Source organism: Micromys minutus (assembly GCF_963924665.1).
Source record: "Micromys minutus genome assembly, chromosome: 1".
In the NCBI taxonomy this organism is placed as follows: Eukaryota; Metazoa; Chordata; class Mammalia; order Rodentia; family Muridae; genus Micromys; species Micromys minutus.
In genome coordinates, this window is record NC_137969.1 from 244,381,705 (window position 1) to 244,404,737 (window position 23,033).

The 23,033-nt window shown below is 38.4% G+C and overlaps 1 protein-coding gene across 1 annotated transcript in view; it reads left to right on the top strand.

The window, feature by feature from the left end:
* CATSPERB (cation channel sperm associated auxiliary subunit beta) overlaps positions 1-19,566 on the top strand; it is a gene marked incomplete at both ends in the record, with an annotated part of 137,568 nt that extends 118,002 nt beyond the window's left edge. The window contains 5 exons of the mRNA XM_080913138.1: positions 6,722-6,832; positions 8,781-8,916; positions 18,457-18,557; positions 19,040-19,114; positions 19,375-19,566. Of these exons, the coding sequence (XP_080769264.1) occupies positions 6,722-6,832; positions 8,781-8,916; positions 18,457-18,557; positions 19,040-19,114; positions 19,375-19,566 (615 nt within the window). The remainder of the gene's footprint in view (positions 1-6,721; positions 6,833-8,780; positions 8,917-18,456; positions 18,558-19,039; positions 19,115-19,374) is intronic.
* Between the last annotated feature and the right edge of the window lie 3,467 nt (positions 19,567-23,033).

The following is a 23,033-nucleotide window of genomic DNA, read 5'->3' on the forward strand; positions in this document are numbered from 1 at the left end:
TCTTTCTCTGATATGTACCTACGTCAGACCTTTGTAGCTGCAACAACACACCTTCATCTTCTGTCATATGTCATACCTCACTGTGACCTTTATCAGATTTTGCATTAAAACCCAGCACAGAATGAGGCCTTGCCTGACCAACCCCTAAAGAATGATAGCCCCACCTCTACCATCCCCGACTCCCTATTCCTTCCTATATTCATCATACTATGTGTTACTGCTCTAATATTTTACTCACCAGCTTAATTTTTTGTGTTCTTCTGACCTCATAAGAAAGTACATTCTTAAAACAAGACTGATTTCTAGTTTGCTTTGTTTTTCCTGATACTAAAGATCAAGACAAGGCCCAGGACATGCTAGTCAAGGGTTTTGTTTGTTCTGACCCATTCCTATCACATTCCATGTAGCCCAGACAGCATTTGACAAAGGAGTGTTCAGAAATCATTGAATGAGTATATTATGATGGCACATACATATGTAATCTCAGCAGTTCGAAACACAAGGCAGGAGCATCAGGAGTTTGAGGACAGCTTGTGTAACATAGTAAGTCTGAGGCCTCTTTTAGTTACTAAGATTAACACTGCCTTAAAGAACTCTCAAAACACACACACACACACACACACACAGAGAGAGAGAGAGAGAGAGAGAGAGAGAGAGAGAGAGAGAGAGGAGAGAGAGAGAGAGAGAATTGTACAAACTAATAATACATACAGTATCCATGTTCTTATACACACAAAATATTCCTAGATTACCAAAATAATTGTTGAATCAATCTAGGACTTAAGGGTAAAAAGTTCTGCTCCAAACTGTGTGAGGCACCAAGACACTGAAATGTCCAAGTACATTTTGTTTTTCTTTTTTTTATTAGATACTCTGTATGTGCATTTGAGATGTTATCCCTTTACCTTGCCCACTCCCATCCCCCCTCCTCCAATTGCCCTCACAAAGGTGCACTCTTTTCGGATCCCCCTCTCCACCCCATTGCCTTGGCATTCCCCTACATTGGGACAACAACGTGCCCTCTCTGGAACAAAAATCTCTTCTCACATTGATGCCAGACACTGCTATCTTCAGCTACATACACAACTGGATCAATAGGTCTCTCAAAGTGCGCACAGAGGATGGTGTTTTACTCCATGGGAGTTTTGAAGGGTTTGGTTGGTTGATAATGTTGTTATCTTCCCATGAGATTGCAACAACCCCTTTCATCTCCTTAGGTCAGACTGAGTTCAGACTGATGGTTAGCTGCAAGCATGCTCAGCTGTATCTATATGACTCTAGCATAGTCCCTGAGGGGGCATCTCTGTCTAGTTCCTGCCAGTAAGTACTTTTTGGGACAAGATATAGTGCTTGGATTTGGTGACTGCATAGGTGATGGATCCCCAGGTGAGGCAGCTTCTGAGTGATCTTTTTTTCAATCCCCATTCCTCTATTTGACCTTGCATTTCCTCCCATGAGAGTTTTGTTCTCTTTTCTAAGAAGGTCTGAGGCCTTCCATTTTGGTCTTCCTTCTTTTTAAGCTTCATAATTGTTGGTGAATTGTTTCTTGGGTATTGGGTATTTCAAGCTTTCTGAGGCTAGTATCCACTTATCAGTGAGTGCATACCATGTGTGCTTTTTTGGGACTGGGTTACTTCACTCAGAATGATAGTTTCTAGTTCCATCATTTGCCTATGAATTTCATGAAGTCATTGTTTCTAATAGCTGAGTAGTATTCCATTGTGTAAATGTTCCACATTTTCTGTATCCATTCATCTGTTAATGGACATCTGGGTTCTTTCCAGCTTCTGGCTACTATAAATAAGGCTGCTAGAAACATGGTGGAGCATGTGCCCTTGTTATAGGTTGGAGCATCCTTAGGGTATATGCCCAGGAGTAGAATGACTGGGTTTTCAGGTAGTACTATATTCAATTTTCTGATGAACCACCAGATTGATTTCAAGAGTGGTTATACCAGCTTACACCCCCAACAGTGGAGGAGTGTTCCTCTTTCTCCTCATCCTCGCCAAAATCTGCTGTCACTTGAGTTTTTGATCTTAGCCATTCTAACTGGTGTGAGGTAGAATCTCAGGGTTGTTTTGATTTGCATTTTTCTGATGATTAGGAATGTTGAGCATTTTTTTACGTGCTTCTCAGCCATTTTATATGTCTCATCTGAGAATTCTTTTTTTTTTTAGCTCTGTACCCCATTTTTAAATAGGATTATCTAATTCACTATAGTCTAGCTTTCTGAGTTCTTTGTATATATTGGATACTAACCCGCAATCAGATGTAGAATTGATAAAGATCCTTTCCCAATCTGTAGGCTGCTGTTTTGTCTTTTTAACAGTGTCCTTAGCCTTACAGAAGCTTTGCAAATTTCATGAAGGCCCATTTGTTGATTCTTGATCTTAGAGCATAAGCCACTAGTGTTCTGTTCAGAAAACTTTCCCCTCTGCCTATATGTTCTAAGCTCTTCCCCACTTTTTTTTTCTAATAGTTTCAGTGTACCTGGTTTTATGTGGTACCTGGTTTTATCTTTGTTCCACTTGGACTTGAGTTTTGTACAAGGGGATAGGAAAGAATTGATTTTTATTCTTCTGCATGTTGACTTCCAGTCAAACCAACACCATTTGTTTAAGAGGCTGTCCTATTTCCATTGAATGTTTATAGCTCCTTTGTCAAAGATCAAGTGACCATAGGTTGTGTTTGTTGTTATTAAAGACCAGCCTTAGTCCACTGTGATCTGATAGAATGGATGGGAGGATTTCAATCTTCTTGTATCTGTTGATGCCTGTTTTGTGACCAACTATATGATCAATTTTGGAGGAGGTACTGTGAGGTGCTGAGAAGAAAGCATATTCTTTTATTTTTGGATGAAATATCCTGTAGATGTCTGTTAATTCCAGTTGTTTCACAACCTCTGCTAGTTTCTCTGTGTCTCTGTTCAGTTTCTGTCTCCATGATCTGTCCATTAGTGAGAGTGGGGTGTTGAAGTCTCCCACTATTATTGTGTGTGGTGTAATATATGCTTTGAACTTTAGTAGGATTTCTCTTATAAATGTGGGTGTCCTTGTATTTGGAGCATAGATGTTCAAGATTGAGAGTTCATCTTGATAGATTTTTCCTGTGATGAGTAAAAAGTGTTCTTCCTTATCTTTTTTGATAACTTTTGGTTGAAAATCTATTTTATTTCATATTAGCATAGCTACTCCAGCTTGTTGACTGGGCCCATTTGCTTGGAACTTTTTTTTCCAGCCTTTTACTCTGAGGTAGTGTCTGTCTTTGTCTTTGACATGAGTTTCCTGTAGGCAGCAAAATGCTAGATCTTGTTTACGTATCCAGTCTGATAGTATATGCTTTTTTAATTGGGGAATTGAGTCTATTTATATTAGAAGAAATTATGAAATAGTGATTTTTTGTTTTGTTATTTTTGTTGTTAGAGGTAGACTTATTTTTGTGTGCTTTTCTACTTTTGGTTTTCTTGTGATTTTTTTTGTTTTTTGTTTTTTGTTTTGTTTTGCTTTTCCTTGGGTGTAGTTTCCTTCCTTGTGTTGGATTTTTCCATTTATCATCATTTGTAGGGCTGTATTTGTGGACAGATATTGTGTAAATTTGCTTTTGTCCTAAAATATCTTGGTTTCTCCATCTATAGTGATTGAAAGTTTTGCTGGATATAGTATCCTGGGCTGGCATTAGTGTTCTCCTAGGGTCTGTATGATATCAGTCCAGGATCTTCTAGCTTTCATAGTCTCTGTTGAGAAGTCTGGTGTAATTCAGATTGGTCTGTCTTTATATGTTGCCTGTCCTTTTTCCCTTGCAGCTTTTAGAATTCTTTCTTTGTTGTGAATAATCAGTGTTTTGACTATTATGTGTTGTGAGGAGTTTTTTTTCTCCTCCAATGTATTTGAAGTTCTGTAGGCTACTTGTATGTTTGTGGTAATCTTGTTCTTAAGGGCAGGAAAGTTTTCTTTTATGATTTTATTGAAGATATTTACTGTGCCTTTTAGTTGATATTCTTTGTCCTCTTCTACAGCTATTATTCTTAGGTTTGGTCTTCTCATTGTGTCCTGGATCTCCTGGACATTTTGGGTTAGGAGCTTTTTTGGTTTTTGCATCTTTTCTGACTGTTTTGTCTATGTTTTCTATGTTGTCTTCGGCCCCTGAGATCCCTCTTCCATCCCTTGTAGTCTGTTGGAGATGCTTGCATCTATGACTCCTGATTTCTTTTTTAGGTTTTTCATCTCCTGGGTTGTCTCCTTTTGTGTTTTCTTTTTTGTTTCTATTTCTGTTTTCAATTCTTTTATCAGTTTGGCTGTGTTTTCCTGTAGTTCTTTGAGTGATTTTTTTTCCTGGTTCTCCTGTAATTGTTTACGGAAGTTATTCATGCACTTCTCCAAGATCTCCATCATCATCATGAAGTATGGTTTTGAAAGACCCTGGAATTGGGGAAGCCCCTTACTCTAGTACTGGGAGAACTTGAACCCAAGAACTCACAGAGAGCCTATCTTGCTGCAGTTAGGCAAGAGGTTTATTGGGGAGAAGGGGGGAGACAAGAGCTCTGGGGATAACACATACCTCATGCAGGAGATAGAGGAATCGACCCTGAACTCAATTAGGGGGACATATTTATAGGGAAAATTACATAGGCAGTTAGCAACAGGCGCATAGCAATTTCATTGGTTTATTCAAATTGGCACACTCTGCCTACTTTGGACACAATTCAACTCTAGGTCACACTATTTTGGGGCACATTGACCTTGTACTTGTTTTTCTTAGGACTGCAGAGCCAGACCTTATCCAGTCTAGATGGTCTGGGGTTGGGCCATTTCTTTGAACATGTTTCTTTGTTCTTAGCCTTGAAGCATACTTGTCCTCAAGGCAGGGTCAGTGGGGCCAACTTAAAATTTTAACTCTTTCAATTTCAAGTCTGAGTCTTGTTTTTCTGGTGTGTTTGGCAATCCAATACGTGCTGTGGTGGGAGAGCTGGGTTCTGATGTTGCCTGGTTGTCTTGGTTTCCATTGCTTAGGTTCCTTTGCTTTCCTCTTGCCATCTTGTTATCTGTGATTATGTGATATTGTCTCTGCGTGGAGCCTGTCTCTCCTGTGGATCTGAGGGCCTGTGGGCTCAGGAAGGAAATTGCTTTTGGTGTTTGGCTCTTTGTAGGCAGACAGTGAATTCTGATTGCAGTGACTTTATTCTGTCTCTCAAGAGCTCTGGAGAGGCTATTCTGGGAGCTCAGTCATGTGCAGGTGGTTCCTGAGTCTTGATGGCTGTCACCCTGCCCTCTTGCTGTGCCGGAAAAGACCTGATCCCAGAGTATACCACAATAGCTGGCCTCCAGGTGCTCCAGGATACTACTCCTGGGACAGCCTGAAGGGTGTGTGGCAAACTCTCTGTGGGCTCAGTTGGAAGAGCACTTGCTAGGCTGTTCTGGGGTCTCAGCTGTCTTCAGGCAGGCCTGATTCTTGATGGCAGTCACCTGGCTCTCTTGCTGGGCCAGAGAGAACCAGATCCCACAGTTCACCTCTGTATCTGCTCAGGAGATCACCAGGTGTTCCCTCCCCAGATAGCTGGTGAAGGTATGTGGCAAGCTTAGGGCTTACCGTGGGCTCAGATGGGAGAGTGCTTGCAAGACTTCTCTGCTGGATCAGCTGTGTGCAGACTGGTACTCAGTCTTCTGTATCTGGTTTTAAAGTATACAACAAAATCCTTACACTTAGGATGGAAAGCGTTCCTGCCACTCTTCCGAGCTCCCAGGGACCTGTGCTGTGCATTTTCTTTCAAAGATAAAACTTGTCTTTTTACTATGCCTAGTTCCTCTATTGACATGAGACATTTTTGCTTGGATATCCTTACTTACCAGGGATTCCCCCTGTTGCTTTACACCCTGGACTTCCTGCCTCTAGACCATACTCACCCTCAGAGGTTGGTAATGGGGTGGCACAGAATTAATGGCTCAGACTTCAGGAGCACGTGAGAACTCCACAGCAAGCTGACGAGGATGCCACCAAAAGCTTGTTTACTAATTCTCAGGGAGTACCCTTTATGCCCTCCCACCATGTCCCAAAGACAAGCAGGCATGTCTTCCAAGTGACAATTCTCAACTGGCTGTCATTGTCGGTGTTACAAATCTTTAGCCCCTCAGGCAGTTTTCGAACTGGTCCTCATGTAGAAGTTGCCTCCTTGGCTGTGCATCTCTCCAGGATGATTTCCTGAGTGTTAAATAGGAAATATACCCAGTTTATACCAATTAGTTAAGAGGAAGATTTGATCATTGGTCTTATTGTATAGTCCAGGTTAGCACAAACTTGCTATTTATTCCAGGCTGACATGGAACAAGTGATCATCTTGACTCAAAATGCCGAGTTTGCTGACATGAGTCACCACATCTTCTCCCTAAGAGGGTTTTGAATGCAAGATATGGAGCATATGACAGTCGTATTTTTCAGCACTTTTGTTGTTATTAAATATGGCTCTTCATTCCATAAGGTTACACCCCTGCACATGAAAAATGGAATCTCTGTGTGCTTGCATATTAATCAGGGAAACTCACTGTAAAAGGAAAAGTCGCAGTTGTGTTTTTTTGTGCAATGTTTATGAATGAAATAGCCACGTGTAACCTGAAAGAATGATGCAGAAATACCGTTACATTATAACCTTCATAATCTCATCTCCCGGGCAAGCACTCTATGCACTCCTAACGCCTCGTATTTTATCCTCTGTTACTCCTGCCCATAGGAAACTGGCAAATACAAGCAGTGTGCTAACGCTACCAGTCGGGAGATGTGCAACTGCTCAGAATACCAGAAAACTTCACATGCGGTTGCTTTCTCAGACTGCAAAGAAAAGGTAAGTCAATGTGTAATTACCCAATGGTGGAGTGGTTTCCTATTCCTGTGAATGGAAATGTGCCTTTTGGTGAGACATGAAAACTCAAACATAGGGGATTCAGTGATGGCTGAATGGATAAGAGCACTTGCTGCTTTTATTGAAGACTCGGGTTCAGTTCCCTGAACCCAAACCCAGTCCACAACCTTTTGGAACTCCAGTTCTAGAAATCTGATGACTTCTTCTACAGTGAAAAAGAGCTTAGAACACATAAACATAGGATTAATTTTCCTGAACAGAACACCAATGATTTATGCTCTATGATCAAGAATTGACAAATGGGAACTCATAAAATTGCAAAGCTTCTGTACGCAAAGGACACTGTCAAAAGGACAAAACTGTAACCAACAGATTGAGAAAAGATCTTTACTAACCCTACATCTGATAGAGGGCTAATTCTCAATATATACAAAGAACTCAAAAGTTAGACTCTAGAGAATCAAATAATTCTATTTTTAAAATGGGGTACAGATTGAAACAAAAAAATTCTCAACTGATGAATATCAAATGTCTGAGAAGCACCTAAAGAAATGCTCAACATCCCTAGTCATCAGGGAAATTCGAATCAAAACCAGCTTAAAATTCCACCTCATACCAGTTAGAATGGCTAAGATCACAAACGGAGGTGACAGCAGATGCTGGCGAGGATTTGGAGAAAGAGGAACACTCCTCCAATGTTGGTGGGATTGTAAATTGGTACAAGCAGTCTGCAGTTTCTTAGAAAAATGAACATAGTACTACCTTAGAACCCAGCTATTCCACTCCTGGGCATTACCCAAATGAAGCTCCAACATATAGCAAAAAACACATGTTCCACCATGTTCATAGCAGCCTTATTTATAACAGCCAGAAGCTGGAGAGAATCCAGATGTCCTTCAACAGAGGAATGCATACAGAAATTGTGGTACATTTACACAATGGAGTACTACTCAGCTATTAAAAATGATGACTTCATGAAATTCCTAGGCAAAGGGATGGAACTTGAAACTATCATCCTGAGTGAGGTAACCCAGTCACAAAAGAGCACTCACTGATAAATGGATACTAGCCCCAAAAGCTCGAAATACCCAAGAAACAATTCATAGAAATTATGAAGCTCAAAGAGAAGGAAGGCCAGAAGGTGGCTGCCTCAGTCCTTCTTAGAAGAGAGAAAAAAACACTCATGGGAGGAAATAAAGGGACAAATAGAGGAGCAGGGATTGGAGAAAAGATCATCCAGAGACTGCCTCACCTGGGGATCCATCCCATATGCAGCCACTAAACCCAAGCACTATTGATGATGCCAAAACTGCTTACTGGCAGGAACATGATATGGATGCCTCCTCAGAGGCTCTGTAAGAACAATAGTAATACAGAGGAGGATGCTTGCAGCTAACCATCAGACTGAACACGAGGACCCCAATGAAGGAGCTAAAGAAAGAACTGAAGGAGATGAAAGGATCTGCAGCCCCATGGGTAGAACAAAATGATCACCTAACACAACCTACCACAGCTCTCAGGGACTAAAATACCAACCAATGAGTTCACATGGAGAGACCTGTGGCCCTACTTGCATATGCAGCAGAGGATAACATTCTCTGACATCAATGGAAGGAGAGGCCTTTAGTCCAGCAAAGGTTCTTTTTCCCGGTGTAGGGGAACACAAAGGTGCTGAGGTGGGAAAGGGTGGTTGAGAAAGGGAGCACCTTCATGTAGGCAATGAGAGGGGGAGGGGGATGGAATTGGGGGAATCTCATTATTATGTATGCTGCCTTGGAATTTTTATGAATTTGGTTGTGATATACCATTTCTATGTCTGAAAGGCAGAAATCCTTAGAATGGCCAAGGTTATGCAAACATTTTTTCATTTCCTGGCCAGAAATAATACTATTAAATTTTCCATTCTTATATGCATTTATTTGTATTTTAGGTTCATCGTTTCAAGTTTCCAGTCACAAGATACCCAGTGGTTCTGAAAATTTTCAATGAAAGAGAAAAAGTCTCTGTGGAACCTCCATATTTAGTTACCATGACTGAAGTGAACAAGAGGAAAAACTGGCAACTAAGTATGGCTTTCTGTCTTCTCTACTTATCTTACAAGCCATTCTCTTACTAGCGGTTTTCAAAAATGAGTGGATTGCAAAGCCTATTCACATGAGAAATACCCAGTTTTTGAAAAAGGAGTTGAGTCATTGGCATGTCCACATTCACCTTTGTCATGTTCTTTTTATATTTTCATCACATCCGATGACCTGAATTCAATCAAATAAGGCCATTTTCTTATTTGAACTCATGACTGGAGACATTGCTCAGTATTTAAAGGAGTATAATGCTCTTGTAGAGGACTCAAGCTAAGCAGCTCACATAATGTCTGTAACTCCAGCTGCAGGGTGCCTATGCCTATACCTACATACAAACATAATTAAAAATAAATATTTATCAAATAGTTTGCAGCAGCATAATGAATCTGAAAGTCGTGTTGTAGATTAGTAGCAGTGATGATTGAGTTTGTGCTGTGAACCAGTTGTGGGTGTCTTCATTAATCACCATCACAGCAGTTACTGAAATGTTCTGTATCCAGGTAATCTGTAGGATATGTTTCTAATTACGTAAGTAAAGTTTCATGAAGATTTTTGTCTTAGTTGAATATGGTAACACACAGTTGTAATCCCAGCACTTGAAAGGTAAAGCAGGGAGGATCAGCAGTTCAAGGTCAATTTCAATTCTATAATGAGATAGGACCAGCCTGGGCTACATGAGACATTGTTCCAAAAAGAAAGAAGAAGAAAAAAAAAGAAAGAAAGAAAAAGCATGGGGATTTTATGGCAAAAGAGCTAAAAAGGAATAGGCATATTTTACAGTACAAAAGGAAATTTATTTAAATTCAGGTTTAGCCCAAAGATATAACTTTTAGTTGCATATTTATGTGTGAATATTTTCAGGGGATTTAATAGATGGATGGATGGATGGATGGACAGACAGACAGAGAGACAGATAGATAAGTACATATATACATACAAATACATGCATGCATGCATACATATATACATATATACATGAGAGAGAGGGGAGAGAAAAGAAGAGAAAAGAGAAGAAAAGAGAAGAGAAGAGATAACATCTGGGACAGGAACTCAGTGGTAGAATGCTTGCCTAGAATGCTCAAAGTCCTAGGTTCAATCCCAGTGTTGCCCCACAGAAAAGACAGAAAGATTCAGAGAGCTCTGGTGAGGTGGGTAACATGAACTGATTCGAAATTTGATTAGTCAGCACTATATCACTAATTTTGCAGACATTTAGTTCCGTGAGCTTTACTCTGCCACATTTAATGCTTTCTTGACGTAAAAACTCCAGTAGAGAAAATAAAACTCCTATTTTCCATAATTAATATTCCCAGTTTCTGTGGTCCCCCGGTGTTTCTCGCCAGGTTTGGAGAATTGACTTTTAACTATGTAAGCATTTTAAAAGCAGAGTGTTAAACTAGTAAGTTAGCAGGGGTGACAGTATTTCCAAGACAAATGAGCTAAGAAGACAGAGTTTGAATTATTTTCTTTTGCTTCTGTCACCATTACATTACAGCACTTATGCCTGCTTACTTATTTAGGAAAAATGAAAAATTAGGTGTGGAGAGCTACTTTCTTCCCTTGGAGAACCCTTTACTGGCCTATTGTCCAAGTTCACTGCAATCTTAGGCAAATCGTTAGCGATCACTATGAAAATGAAAGGTTTGTTCATGTCAGGAATGGTTTCTTATAAGTCAGAGACTGGATAAAAGAACTCAGTCTGAAGCAACAAAGAAGAAGAAGCCCTCTGCTTCCTGAGGAGCGCAATGGAATGTGAGCAGTTGAGCTAGTTCCACCTGAAGAGAACTGAATATGTAGTTTGCTGGTATCATTCTTCCTTCTTCTTTTTAGTTAAAATTTTTATTGGATATTCTCTGTATTTACATTTCAAATATTATCCCCTTTCTGTCCACTCCCATTCCCTCTCCCTCTACACTTGCTTCCATGAAGGTGCTCCTGCTTCCAACCACACTCTCTGCCTGAGTACACTGGATTTCCCTACACTGATAAAATTCTCCTTCACTGGACCAAATGCCTCTTCTCCCACTGAAGCCAAAAAAAAAAAAAAAAAAAAAAAAAAAAAAAAAAAAAAAAATGCTATCCTCTGCCACATATGCAACTTGAGCCATGGGTCTCTCCATGTGTGCTCATTGGTTGGTGTTTTAGACCCTGGGAGCTCTGGAGGGTTTAGTTGGTTGATAATGTTGTTCTTCCCATGGGGTTGCAAACCATTTCAGCACATTCAGGGCTTTCTCTAGCTCCTTCAGTGGGGTTCCAGCATTCAGTCTGATGGTTAGCTGCAAGCATTCTCAACTGCATCTGTATGACTCTGGCAGAGCCTCTGAGGAGGCATCCATATCTGGCTCCTGCCAGTAACCAGTTCTTGGCATCAGCAATAGTGCTTAGGTTTGGTAGCTGAATAGTAAGTAGATTCCCTGGTGAGGCTGTCTCTGAGTGATTTTTTCTTCAATCTCTGCTCCTCTTTTTGTCCTTGTATTTCCTCCCAAGAGTGTTTTGTTTTCCTTTCTAAAAAGGACTTGAGGAACTCACCTTCTGGCCTTCCTTTTTTCTGAGCTTCAAAAGATCTGTGAATTGTTTTGTGGGTATTCAGAGCTTTTAAGGTCTGGTATCTACATATCAGTGAGTGTATACCATGTGTGTTCTTTTGTGACTGGGTTACCTCACTCAGGATGATAGCTTCTAGTTCCACCCATTTCCCTAGGAATTTCATGAAGTAATTGTTTTTAATAGCTGAATAGTACCCATTGTGTAAATGTACCACAATTTCTGTATGCATCCCTCTGTTGAAGGAGATTTGGGTTCTTTCCAGCTTCTGGCTATGATAAATAAGGCTGCTATGAACATGGTGGAGATGTGTCCTTGCGATATGTTGGAGCTTCTTTTGGGTATATGCCCAGGAGTGGAATAGCTGAGTCTTCAGGTATTACCATGTCCAATTTTCTGAGGAACCACAGGACTGATTTCCAGAATGATTGTACCAGCTTGCAATCCCACCAACAATGAAGGAGTGTTCCTTGTTCTCCAACTACTCGCCAGCATCTGCTGTAACCTGAATTTTTGATCTTAGCCATTCTAACTGGTGTGAAGTGAAACATCAGGGTTGTTTGGATTTGCATTCCCTTGACGACTAGGGATGTTGAGCATTTCTTAAAGTGCTTCTCAGCCATTTCATATTCCTCAGCTGAGATTTCTTTGTTTAGCCCTGTGCCCCATTTTTCAATAGGATTATTTTATTTTTTAGAGTCTAGCTTCCTGAGTTCTTTGTATATATATTGGATACTAGCCCTCTATCAGATGTACAATTGGTAAAGATCCTTTTCCAATCTGTTTGCTGCTGTTTTGTCGTTTGAACAGTGTCCTTAGCCTTACAGAAGTTTTGCAATTTCATGAGGTCCCATTTGTTGATTTTTAATCTTAGAGCATATGCCATTGGTGTTCTGTTCAGGAATTTTTTTTCTGTGCCTATGTGTTCTAAGCCCGTCCCCATTTTCTCTTCTAATAGTTTCAGTGTACCTTGTTTTCTGTGGAGGTCTTTGATCCACTTGGACTTGAGCTTTGTCCAAGGAGATAGGAAAGAATTGATTTGAATTCTTCTGCATGCTGACTGCCAGTTGAATCAACACCACTTGTTCACGAGGTTGTCCTTTTTCCATTGAATGTTTTCAGTTCCTTTGTCAAAGATCAAGTGACCATAGGTGTGCAGGTTCATTTCTGTGTCTTCAACTCTGTCCCATTGATCTACCTGCCTATCTCTGTACCAGTACCATGTGGTGTTTATCACAACTGCTTTGTAATATAGCTTGAGGTCAGGGATGGTGATTCCTGAAGAAGTATTTTTATAGTTGAGAATAGATTTTGCTATTCTAGGTTTTTTGTTATTCCAGATGAATTTGTAGATTTCTCATTCTAACTCTATAAAGAATTGAGTTGTAATTTTGATAGGGACTGCATTGAAACTGTAAATTGCTATTGGCAAAATGGCTATTTTTACAATATTGATCCTTCCAATCCATGAGCATGGGAGATCTTTCCATCCTCTAAGATCTTCAATTTCCTTTTTTAGAGTCCTGAAGTTCTTGTCATACAGATCCTTCACTTGCTTGGTTAGGGTCAGCCCAAGTCTTTGTGACTATTGTGAAGGGTGTCAATTCTTTAGTTTCTTTCTCAGCCTATTTATCCTTTGAGCAGAGGAAGGCAGTTGATTTGTTTGAGTTAATTTTATATTCAGCCTCTTTGCTGAAGTTTTTTATTAGCTGTAAAAGTTCTCTGATGGAAGTTTTTGGGGTCACTCAAGTTTACTATCATATCATCTGCATATAGTGATATTTTGACTTCTTTTCCAATGTGAATCCCTTTGACTTCTTATGGCTGTCTGATTGCTCTGGCCAGAATTTCCAGTATTGTATTGAATGGGTAGGGGGAGAGTGAACAGCCTTGTCTAGTCCCTGATTTTAATGGGATTGCTTCAAGTTTCTCTCTGTTTAGTTTGATGATGGTTTCTGGTTTACTATATATTGCTTTTACTATGTTTAGGTATGGGCCTTGGATTCCTGCTCTTTCTAAGGCTTTTATCTAGAAGAGGTGTTGAATTGTGTCAAATGCTTTCTCAGCATCTAGTGAGATGATGTAGTTTATTTCTTTGAGTTCGTTTATATAATGGATTACGTTGATGAATTTTTGTATTTTGAACCATCCCTGCATCCCTGAAATAAAGCCTACTTGATCATGGTGAATGATTGTTTTGATGTGTTCTTGGATTCAGTTTGCAAGAATTTTATTAAGTATTTTTGCATCGATGTCCATGAGAGAAATTGGTCTAAAGATCTCTTTCTTTGTAGTGTCTTTGTGTGGGTTAAGTATGAGCATAGTTGTGGCTTCGAAGAATGAGTTGGGTGGTGTTCCTTCTGTTTCTATTCTGTGGAATAGTTTGGAGAGTATAGGTATCAGGTCTTCTATAAAAGTCTGATAGAATTCTCCATGAAACCCATATGGTAATAGGCCTTTTATGGTTGGGAGGCTTTTGACGACTGCTTTTATTTCTTTAGGTATTATCAGACTGTTTAGATGGTTTATCTGATCCTCGTTTAATTTTGGTATCTGGTATCTGTCTAGAAATTTATCCATTTCCTCCAGATTTTCCAGTTTTGTTGAGGATAGGCTTTTCCAGTAGGATCTGATGGGTTTTGAATTTCCTCAGTTTCTGTTGTTATGTCCCTCTTTTCATTTCTGATTTTCTTAATTTGGATACTCTCTCTATGCCCTCTGGTTAGCCTGGCTAAGGGTTTATCGATCTTGCTGATTTTCTCAAAGAACCAGTTCTGGGTTTTGTTGATTCTTTGTATAGTTCTTTTTGTCTCTATTTAGTTGACTTCTGCTCTGAGTTTGATTATTTCTTGCCATCTGCTTCTTTTTGTTCTAGAGCTTTAAGCTGTGCTGTAAAGCTGCTAGTGTTTTCCTCTTAGTATTGCTTTCATTGCATCCCATAGGTTTGGGTATGTTGTGCTTTAATTTTCATTAAATTCTAAAAAATCCTTAATTTTTTTATTTCTTCCTTGACCATGTTACCATTGAGTAGAGCATTGTTCAACTTCCATGTGTATGTGGGCTTTTTGTTGTCTTTGTTGTTATTAAAGATCAGCCTTAATCCATGATGATCTGATAGGATACATGAGAGTAATTCAATCTTATTATATCTGTTGAGGTTTGCTTTGCAACTGATTGTATGGTCAGTTTTGTAGAAGGTGCCATGAGGTGCTGGGAAGGTGTGTTCTTTTGTTTACTGTGTCTCTTTTCAGTTTCTGCCTCCATAATCTGTCCATTGATGAGAATGGGGTTTTGAAACAAAGACAACACAAAGCCCACATACACATGGAAACTAAACAACGCTCTATTAAAAGATAGCAGGGTCAAAGAAGAAATAAAGAAATAAATTAGGAATTTTCTAGAATTCAATGAAAATGAAAACAAGACATACCCAAACCTATGGGATGCAATGAAAGCAGTACTGAGAGGAAAACTCATAGCTCTGAGTGCTTCCAAAAAGAAACTGGAGAGAGCATACATCAGCAACTTGACAGCACAGCTAAAAGCTCAAGAACAAAAGGAAGCAGATACAACCAAGAGGAGTAGACAGCAAGAAATAATCAAAATTAGGGCAGAAATAGACCAAATAGAAACAAAAAGAACCATTGAAAGAATCAACAAAACCAGGAGCTGGTTCTTTGGGAAAATCAACAAGATTGATAAACCCCTAGCCAGACTAACTAGAGGGCAAAGAGAGAGTATACAAATTAGCAAAATCAGAAAGGAAAGTAGAGACATAACAACTGAAACTGAGGAAATTCAAGAAATCATCAGATCATACTACAAAAGCCTATATTCAACAAAGCTGGAAAATCTGGAGGAAATGGATGAATTCCTAAACAGATACAAGATACCAAAGTTAAACCAGGACCAGGTAAACCATCTGAATAATCCCATAACACCTAAAGAAATAGAGGTAGTCATCAAAAGCCTCCCAACCAAAAAAAGCCCAGGTCCAGATGGGTTCAGTGCAGAGTTTTATCAGACATTTATTGCGGACATAACACCAATACTCTCCAAACTCTTCCACAAAATAGAATCAGATGGAACACTACCTAACTCATTTTTTGAGGCTACAATAACCCTCGTACCTAAACCACACAAAGACCCTACAAGGATAGAGAATTTCAGACCAATCTCACTTATGAACATTGATGCAAAAATACTCAACAAAATCCTTGCAAACCGAATCCAAGAACACATCAAAATGATCATTCACCATGATCAAGTAGGCTTCATCCCTTGGATGCAGGGATGGTTTAATATAAGGAAATCCATCAATGTAATACAAAAGAGAGAGAGAGAGAATGGGGTTTTGAAGTCTCCCACTGTTATTGTGTGTGGAGCAATATGTGCTTTGAGCTTCAGTAAGTTTTTAATGAATATGCGTACCCTTGTACTTGGAGCATAGATGCTCAGGATTGAGTGTTTACCTTGATAGATTATTCCTGTCATGTATATAGTGTCCTTACCTTTTTTTGATAACTTTTGATTGAAAATCTATTTTATTAGATATTAGAATGTCTATTCCAGCCTGTTTCTTTGGACCATTTGCTTTGAAATTATTTTTCCCCATCCTTTAATTCTGATGTAGTATCTTTGTCTTTGAGATAAGTTTCCTTGTATGCAGCAAAAGTCTGAGAGTCTGTGTTCTTATTGGAGAACTGAGTCCATTGATGTTAAGAGAGTAAGAAATAGTGATTATTGTTTCCTGTTATTTTTGTTTTTAGATGTACAATTATGTTTTTGTGCTTTTCTTTTTTGGGGGGGTTGTTGCAAGAAGATTATTTCTTGCTTTTCCTAGCATGTTATTTCCCTCCTTGTTTTTACGTTTTCTATCTATTATCCTTTGTAGGACTGGGTTTGTGTACAGATATTGTATAAATTTGGTTTTGTCCTGGAATATCTTTGTTTCTCCGTCTATGGTAATTAAGAGTTTTGCTGGATATAGTAACCTGGGCTGTAATTTGTGTTCTTTTAGGATCTGTATGTCTGTCCAGCATCTTCTAGATTTCATAGTCTCTGTAGAAAAGTCTGGTGTCATTCTGATTGTTCTACCTTTATGTGTTACTTCTTTTTCCCTTACTGCTTTTAGTATTCTTTTTCATTTTGCACATTTGGTGTTTTGACTGTTATATGTTGGGATTAATTTCCTTTCTGGTCCAATATATTTAAAGTTCTGTTGATTTCTTGTATGTTTATGGTCATCTCTTTCTTTAGGTTAGGGAAGTTTTCTTCTATGATTTTGTTGAAGTTATTTAGTGGGCCTTTTAGCTGGATGTCTTCACTGTCTTCTACACCTATTATTCTTAGCTTTGGTCTTCTCATTGTGTCTTGGATATCATGTATGTTTCGGGTTAACAGCTTTTTGATGTCTCTGACTTAATTGTCAATGTTTTTATGTTATCTTCTGCCTCTGAGATTCTTTATCTCCTGTATTCTGTTGGTGGTGTTTGCATCTATGACTCCTGATCTCTTTCCTAGGTTTTCTATCTCCAGGGTTGTTTCCTTTGTAATTTCTTGATTGTTTCTCTTTCTGTTTTAATTCCTTCACCTGTTTGGTTGTGTTTGTGTAGCTCTTTAAGTGATTTTTGTGTTTCCTCTTTAAGGGCTTTTACTTATTTGAGTGTGTTCTTCCAATTCTTCTGTAATTCTTTAATGGAGTTATTCATGTGCTTCTCAAGGACATCCACCATCATCATGAAGTATGGTTTTTAAGTCCAACTCCTGTTTTTCTGGTATGTTGGGACAGCCACTACTTGCTGTGGTGGGAGAACTGGGTCCTGATGTTGCCAGGTTGTCTTGGTTTCCTTTGCTTAGGTTCTTGTGGTTGTCTCTTGCCATTATCTATGATGCTAGTTGATTTTGTTGTCTCTGACTGGAACTTGTCTGTGCTGTGGGTCTGTCAGCCCATGGGCTCAGGAGGGGTGCTGCTCCTGGGTGGTTAACTCTCTGTATGTAGTCTGTGAGCCTGATGGCAGTGGACTGGTTCTGGCTCTGGGCATAGATAAGTGCTGAAACAGACTGTTCTCAGGCAGCCCTGTACTACCTCCACCCTGACAGTTCCCTGTGGTCTGTCCCAGAATAATCAGTGGGGGAGGAAGTGGGATATCACCTGTGGGCTCAGCATGGAGAGCCTCCTGAGACCCTTCTGGGTGCTGAGCAATCTTTGGGCAAGCTGTGAGTCCTGATAGTGGTAGTTCTCTGTCTCTGGGCCAGAACAGACTGTTCCCAGTCATCACTATGCCACCTGTACCTCTAGAGCCTCCTGAGGCAATTCTAGTTCCTCAGCAATCTGCAGGCAGGCAGTGAGTCCTTATGGCGGTATCCCAGCTTTCCTGGTAGTGTTCTTATTTACGATAAACAAAAAACTAGTGTTCCCCAGTACCAGAATCTCTTTACTTATGATGAAACACACATGTGTTTTATCTGTATGTCTGGGCATCACTTATATACCTGGTACCCTCAGAAGCCAGAAGAGGCCAAGACTCAGTCCCCCTAGAACTGAAGTTGCAGATGGTTGTATTAGGAATCAAACCCAGGTCCTCTACAAGAACAGTCAGTGCTCTTAACCAATTATCTTACCAGTCTTAAGTGTCAGACATGATTTGAAAATAAACATAAACCATTATCCCTTGAGCCAATACCTACACTAGGGTCTTTCTCATTTTCTGCAACTCTTTGAGATGCCCATGTTCTCGGTTTATTTTTCTGTCTTCTGAGTGTCTCTTTTCTTCTCTCAGCTGTTCTGCTTTAGCCCATCTTAAAATATCTTAGGAAAACACAGCTCTAAATATACTTACAACTCAAACAAAACTAAGAGCATGAGTTCCTTATTCAAGTGACACAAAAAAATATTTTGTTATAGCTTACTGAATGTAACAACTTTTAAGATAAAATATGAAATATAAGTGTACTTAAAATGTATTTCATGTATTTCAGGACACAATGAGCCAGAAAATATTAAGAAAATGAAGGATTTCTTAGAGTCAAGGCTTCAAACTCCAGTGTATAATCCTTTAGGTCTCAACCTAACCATAAAGGTAAATTGACAGCATTATCATTTTTACCATGTAGAGTTCAAAGTAAAGAATGTATGCCAAAGTAAGATTGAGAGATTACAAACTGAGAAATGGTGCAAACAGCAGCTCTAAAGTATAAAGAAACTCTTTTATATTTTAAATTGTTTCCCTTGGTTTCTTATTTCTAAATGAATCAGAATACTGAGTGGACATTAATTTACTATTTGATAAGAGATAGGCCAGATCAATTGGCTAAAGAGAAACAGAAAAATTGTTTTTACTAGGGATACATAAAGCCCAGGTAAGTATGAAAAACAGGGGAAATTCAGAGATAAATTCAAACCACAGAAAGTTAGTGGTGATTCAAAGTGTCCATAAAAACGAAGTAGTTTTATGTTTTAGTTTCATTCTCATAGATGTGTTCTTATAGAAGTGGTTCTCCAGAGTACTTTTGTTTAAATGAACACACACACTGAGGATGACCATCTATATTTATTCCACAGGGCTCTGAACTATTTCACTTTAAGGTGTCTGTGGTGCCTGGAGTCAGCTTTTGTGACTTAGAAGAAGAATTTCAGGTACAGTAAATGAACAGCATACAAAATAAAGGAATGGGGAAATAACACAACTCTTATCAATCCAACTTATGGATAAAGATGACAGGGGAGGCATTTGTATGCTGGATAAGACTTAGACAGGGTGTGACAGAGATGAGATTGTGTGTGGTAGGGAGTAGTGAATGTCTACAAAATTCTGGGTGGAATTTTGCTGTGTGGTTAGTTGTGGGGATCAAACAATGTCCAGTGTTCTACATAACCACTTTTGTTTTTACTTTTAGATATATGTCGATGAAGTACCATTGCCTTTTCCAGGACACGCACTAATAGCTGTTGCAACATCTGTAGTGCTAGGGGGATTAATTTTTATAGCATTTGTGTTCCAACTGCGTAATATCCACCCAATGAGAGCATTGAAGAACTTTCTTAGGGAAACTACTGCACAGACCTCAACTATAACTGTCAATTCATAATTCAAAGGCTGTATAATTAATAAATGATAATCAATTATCTTTGAATCCTAGTTCCATTAAACATGATCATATATTTATATTTTTAAATGTGCATTTTGTACAATGTTATAGAATTATTATTCTGTTACAATTCCAGTTCCTGATGGACAGCGGTTACACATTACATTTTCTTATTTTTAAAATACATAAAAGATTATTTTAGCACTTACATGGAATTTTTTAAGATTGTTTTCCAGAATATAAAGTGATAACCAATTCTGTGTGAAATGGGTTTTCTGCGATATATAATTCTTATGTTCTAGAGCTCATTTTGAAGGACCAAGTTCTAGATATAATTGTTGTACAGTGAGGGCATTATTACACAATGGGAATCAGGCATGAAGAGGCTCATCAGTGGGAGAAGAAATAGAGCAATATTATATGGTCTCAAAGCCTTTCCCCAAGCTCCTTCTAATGTTTGGTTGTGGGTCTCTGCATCTGTGTCTGAAATAACTCCTTGTAGCTTCTCAGACCACCAGGAATTAAAGCTGGAATTTAACAACAGAAAGCTTACAAACTCATGAACTGAACAAGTGAACAACTCTCTATTCAATAATCTCAGGATCAAGGAAGAAATTAAGGAATTAAAGACTCTCAAGAATTCAATGAAAATGAAGGAATGATATACCAGAATTTATATGACACAGTGAAAGCTAAGAGGAAAGTTAATAGCACTAATAGCCTTCATAAAGAACTTGTAGAGGTCTCATAGTAATGACTTAAAATTAAACCTGAACTCTCTATGAGCCGCCGTTCCGCCTTGCAGGTAGGCCAGGCTCCGCTCTGCGTCCGGAAGTCGCCTCCGGGTGGAAACAGAAGTTCTAATTTTCTGTTCCCAATCGCAGTTGCTCAGCCTCTATCCATTTAATTCTTTAATTGGATGCCCAAAGCATTTTATCCATACATTCATATTCTTCTAAATTATAACCATTCTTTCTCTGGTGTATTTTATAAATAAAATATATAAAATTTTAAATCACAGTATAAAATGATGTTTTATTGTATTTAAATATATAATGTGACTCATTTACAATTTTTGTCATTTCATGATTAAAACAGCACACATTATATAATCAAGAAAGTTAAAAGACCTAGAAATTAAACTAAAAGCCAACTTAGTGCCACAATCAATTAAACTTACTTTCACTGAAATAAATTATTATATCATAAGAAGCAAACTTTCTGAAAAAAATTATCTTCCATCCTCAAAAACTAAAGAATGATAACCTTAAAGTCCCACAACATGAGAATATTAAAATCATTACTGAATAATTATTAACACATTTAAAAGAATACCTTATTTGGTTTAACATGGATTAGTTACCTATTTGCCATCTAAGAAATCACAAAGAAATTTTGTTCCTATTGATTTAATGGAAATATTCGCTGCTACCATTTGTTTTAAAAGTCAGAGTTTTAATAGATAACAATATTAAAATGATAACCAAGAAAATAAATACTAATAAATCACTAAAACTTGGACCACACTCACCTTTGTCTGTAACAAAATACAAAATCTAGTTTTGAAGGAATTTAATAATTCTTTTTGGGGGGTTGAGTACATTTAATTTTATAATCACAGCAAAAGGAATGAACACATACATAAAAAGGACAAACAAAATGAACCTGGGCATGATATCATACTGAGTGGCTCCTTCTCTGCAATGACTTTTGGCATACTGCTACTCTGTTCATATCCATTACTGAGTCCTCAGTTAAAAACCATGTGTTATCAATCTACAAATATACTAGACATGGCCATTTAACCCTTTGACTTCTTTAAAATTAAAGGAGGTGGAAATTTTTCCTAGATGTATCCAAGGTATCTGTTCTCTATTCACTTTTCCTGGTGTTATGGAATTATACACATAAACATAAGCACAATCTCAAACATCTTCCAGACTGTAATTCTTGTTGGATTCAGAGGTATAACGGATTATTTCCATATCATATGTAGGTTATGAAAGTTCCTTTGAATGAAGAAGAAAAGATAGAATAGTTAGAAAAGGAAAGTTTATGTGGAAGAGGCAGTGTATTTAAAGTTTAGATGCTGGGGGCTGGAGATGGCTCAGTGGTTAAGAGCACCGACTGCTCTTCCAGAGGTCCTGAGCTCACAGCCATCTGTAATGGGATCTGATGCCCTCTTCTGGTGTGTCTGAAGACAGCTACAGTGTGCTCATACATAAAATAAATGAATAAAATATTAAAAAAATAAAATGTTTAGATGCCAAAATTGAAGCAAACACTATGCTACATAGAGTATCTCTTGTTCTCTCATTTCAGAATGAGACAGTTTTTCACTGTCTTCTTCCTGGCATTTCTAGACTAAATTAGAAAGGATGACTTGAGGTACATTTTAGAAGGAATCAAGAATCTTAAGTGACAAATAATTGTACAGTTACAAATAGTTTTTACTGAAAGATTTTCTTGTTACTTTATTAAAAACACATATGACATTTAATTAAATGTTCAGATTTTACTTTGTATGTCCTTAACAGCCATCATCATTATAATGGTTACAGTTAATAGTTTTTTCAAGCCACAAAATATCTAAAAATAAAATCAGTGGATTAAAAAAAAGCTGCAGAAAGGTACTTTTAATATTTAATCACTAAGTACTTATAGAACACCTAAAATGTTCAGAGGAAAAATCTTGACATTCTGAGGTACAAATAACCCATCAGGAATTTTAGTAGATAGGGTAAGTTCTCCCTATTTAAAGAAGGTAGAAAACAAAAAACCACAGTAGTCAAAGCATACATATTTTTTCAGAGGTATGAAATATTATTTCCGTATCTAAGTTAAGAACGTTCCTCTGAATGAAGAACAAAAAAATAGGTTAGAGAAGGAAAGTCTATGTGGAAGAAGCAGCATGTTCAGTTTAGATGCTGGAAACTAGATAAATCATGAGTTTATGAAAGACAAAAAAAAAAATGTCAGAAAGGCATGTGAATAGAAGTCACATGGAAGTAGGAGACTAGCTGTTTAGCAGCAGTGACATGAAAGTGGGAGATGATCTCTGCACAGAGCCACAGGCAGAGCAGGCACACTGCCATCAGGTCTCATAGCTTGCACATAGAGAGCTAAACACCCAGGACCTCCCTCTGGAGCCCATGGCCTATAGACTAGAGGAAAGATAAGCTCCATTAGACAGCAAGATCAATTAATATCAAAGATAAGAAGATGGCAAGAGGCAAGTGCAAGAATATAAGCAACAAAAACCAAGACAACCTGGCAATATCAGAACCTAGCTCTCCCAACACAGCAAGTAGTGTATATCCCCCCCACCCCAAAAAAACTAGAAAAACAAGGCCTCAAGAAGAACATGAATAACTCTCTTCAAGAAATATAGGAGAACACAGAAAAACAAGTACAAGCCCTTAGAGAAACACAGGAAAACACAAGCAAATGAAGAAGGAATTGAACAA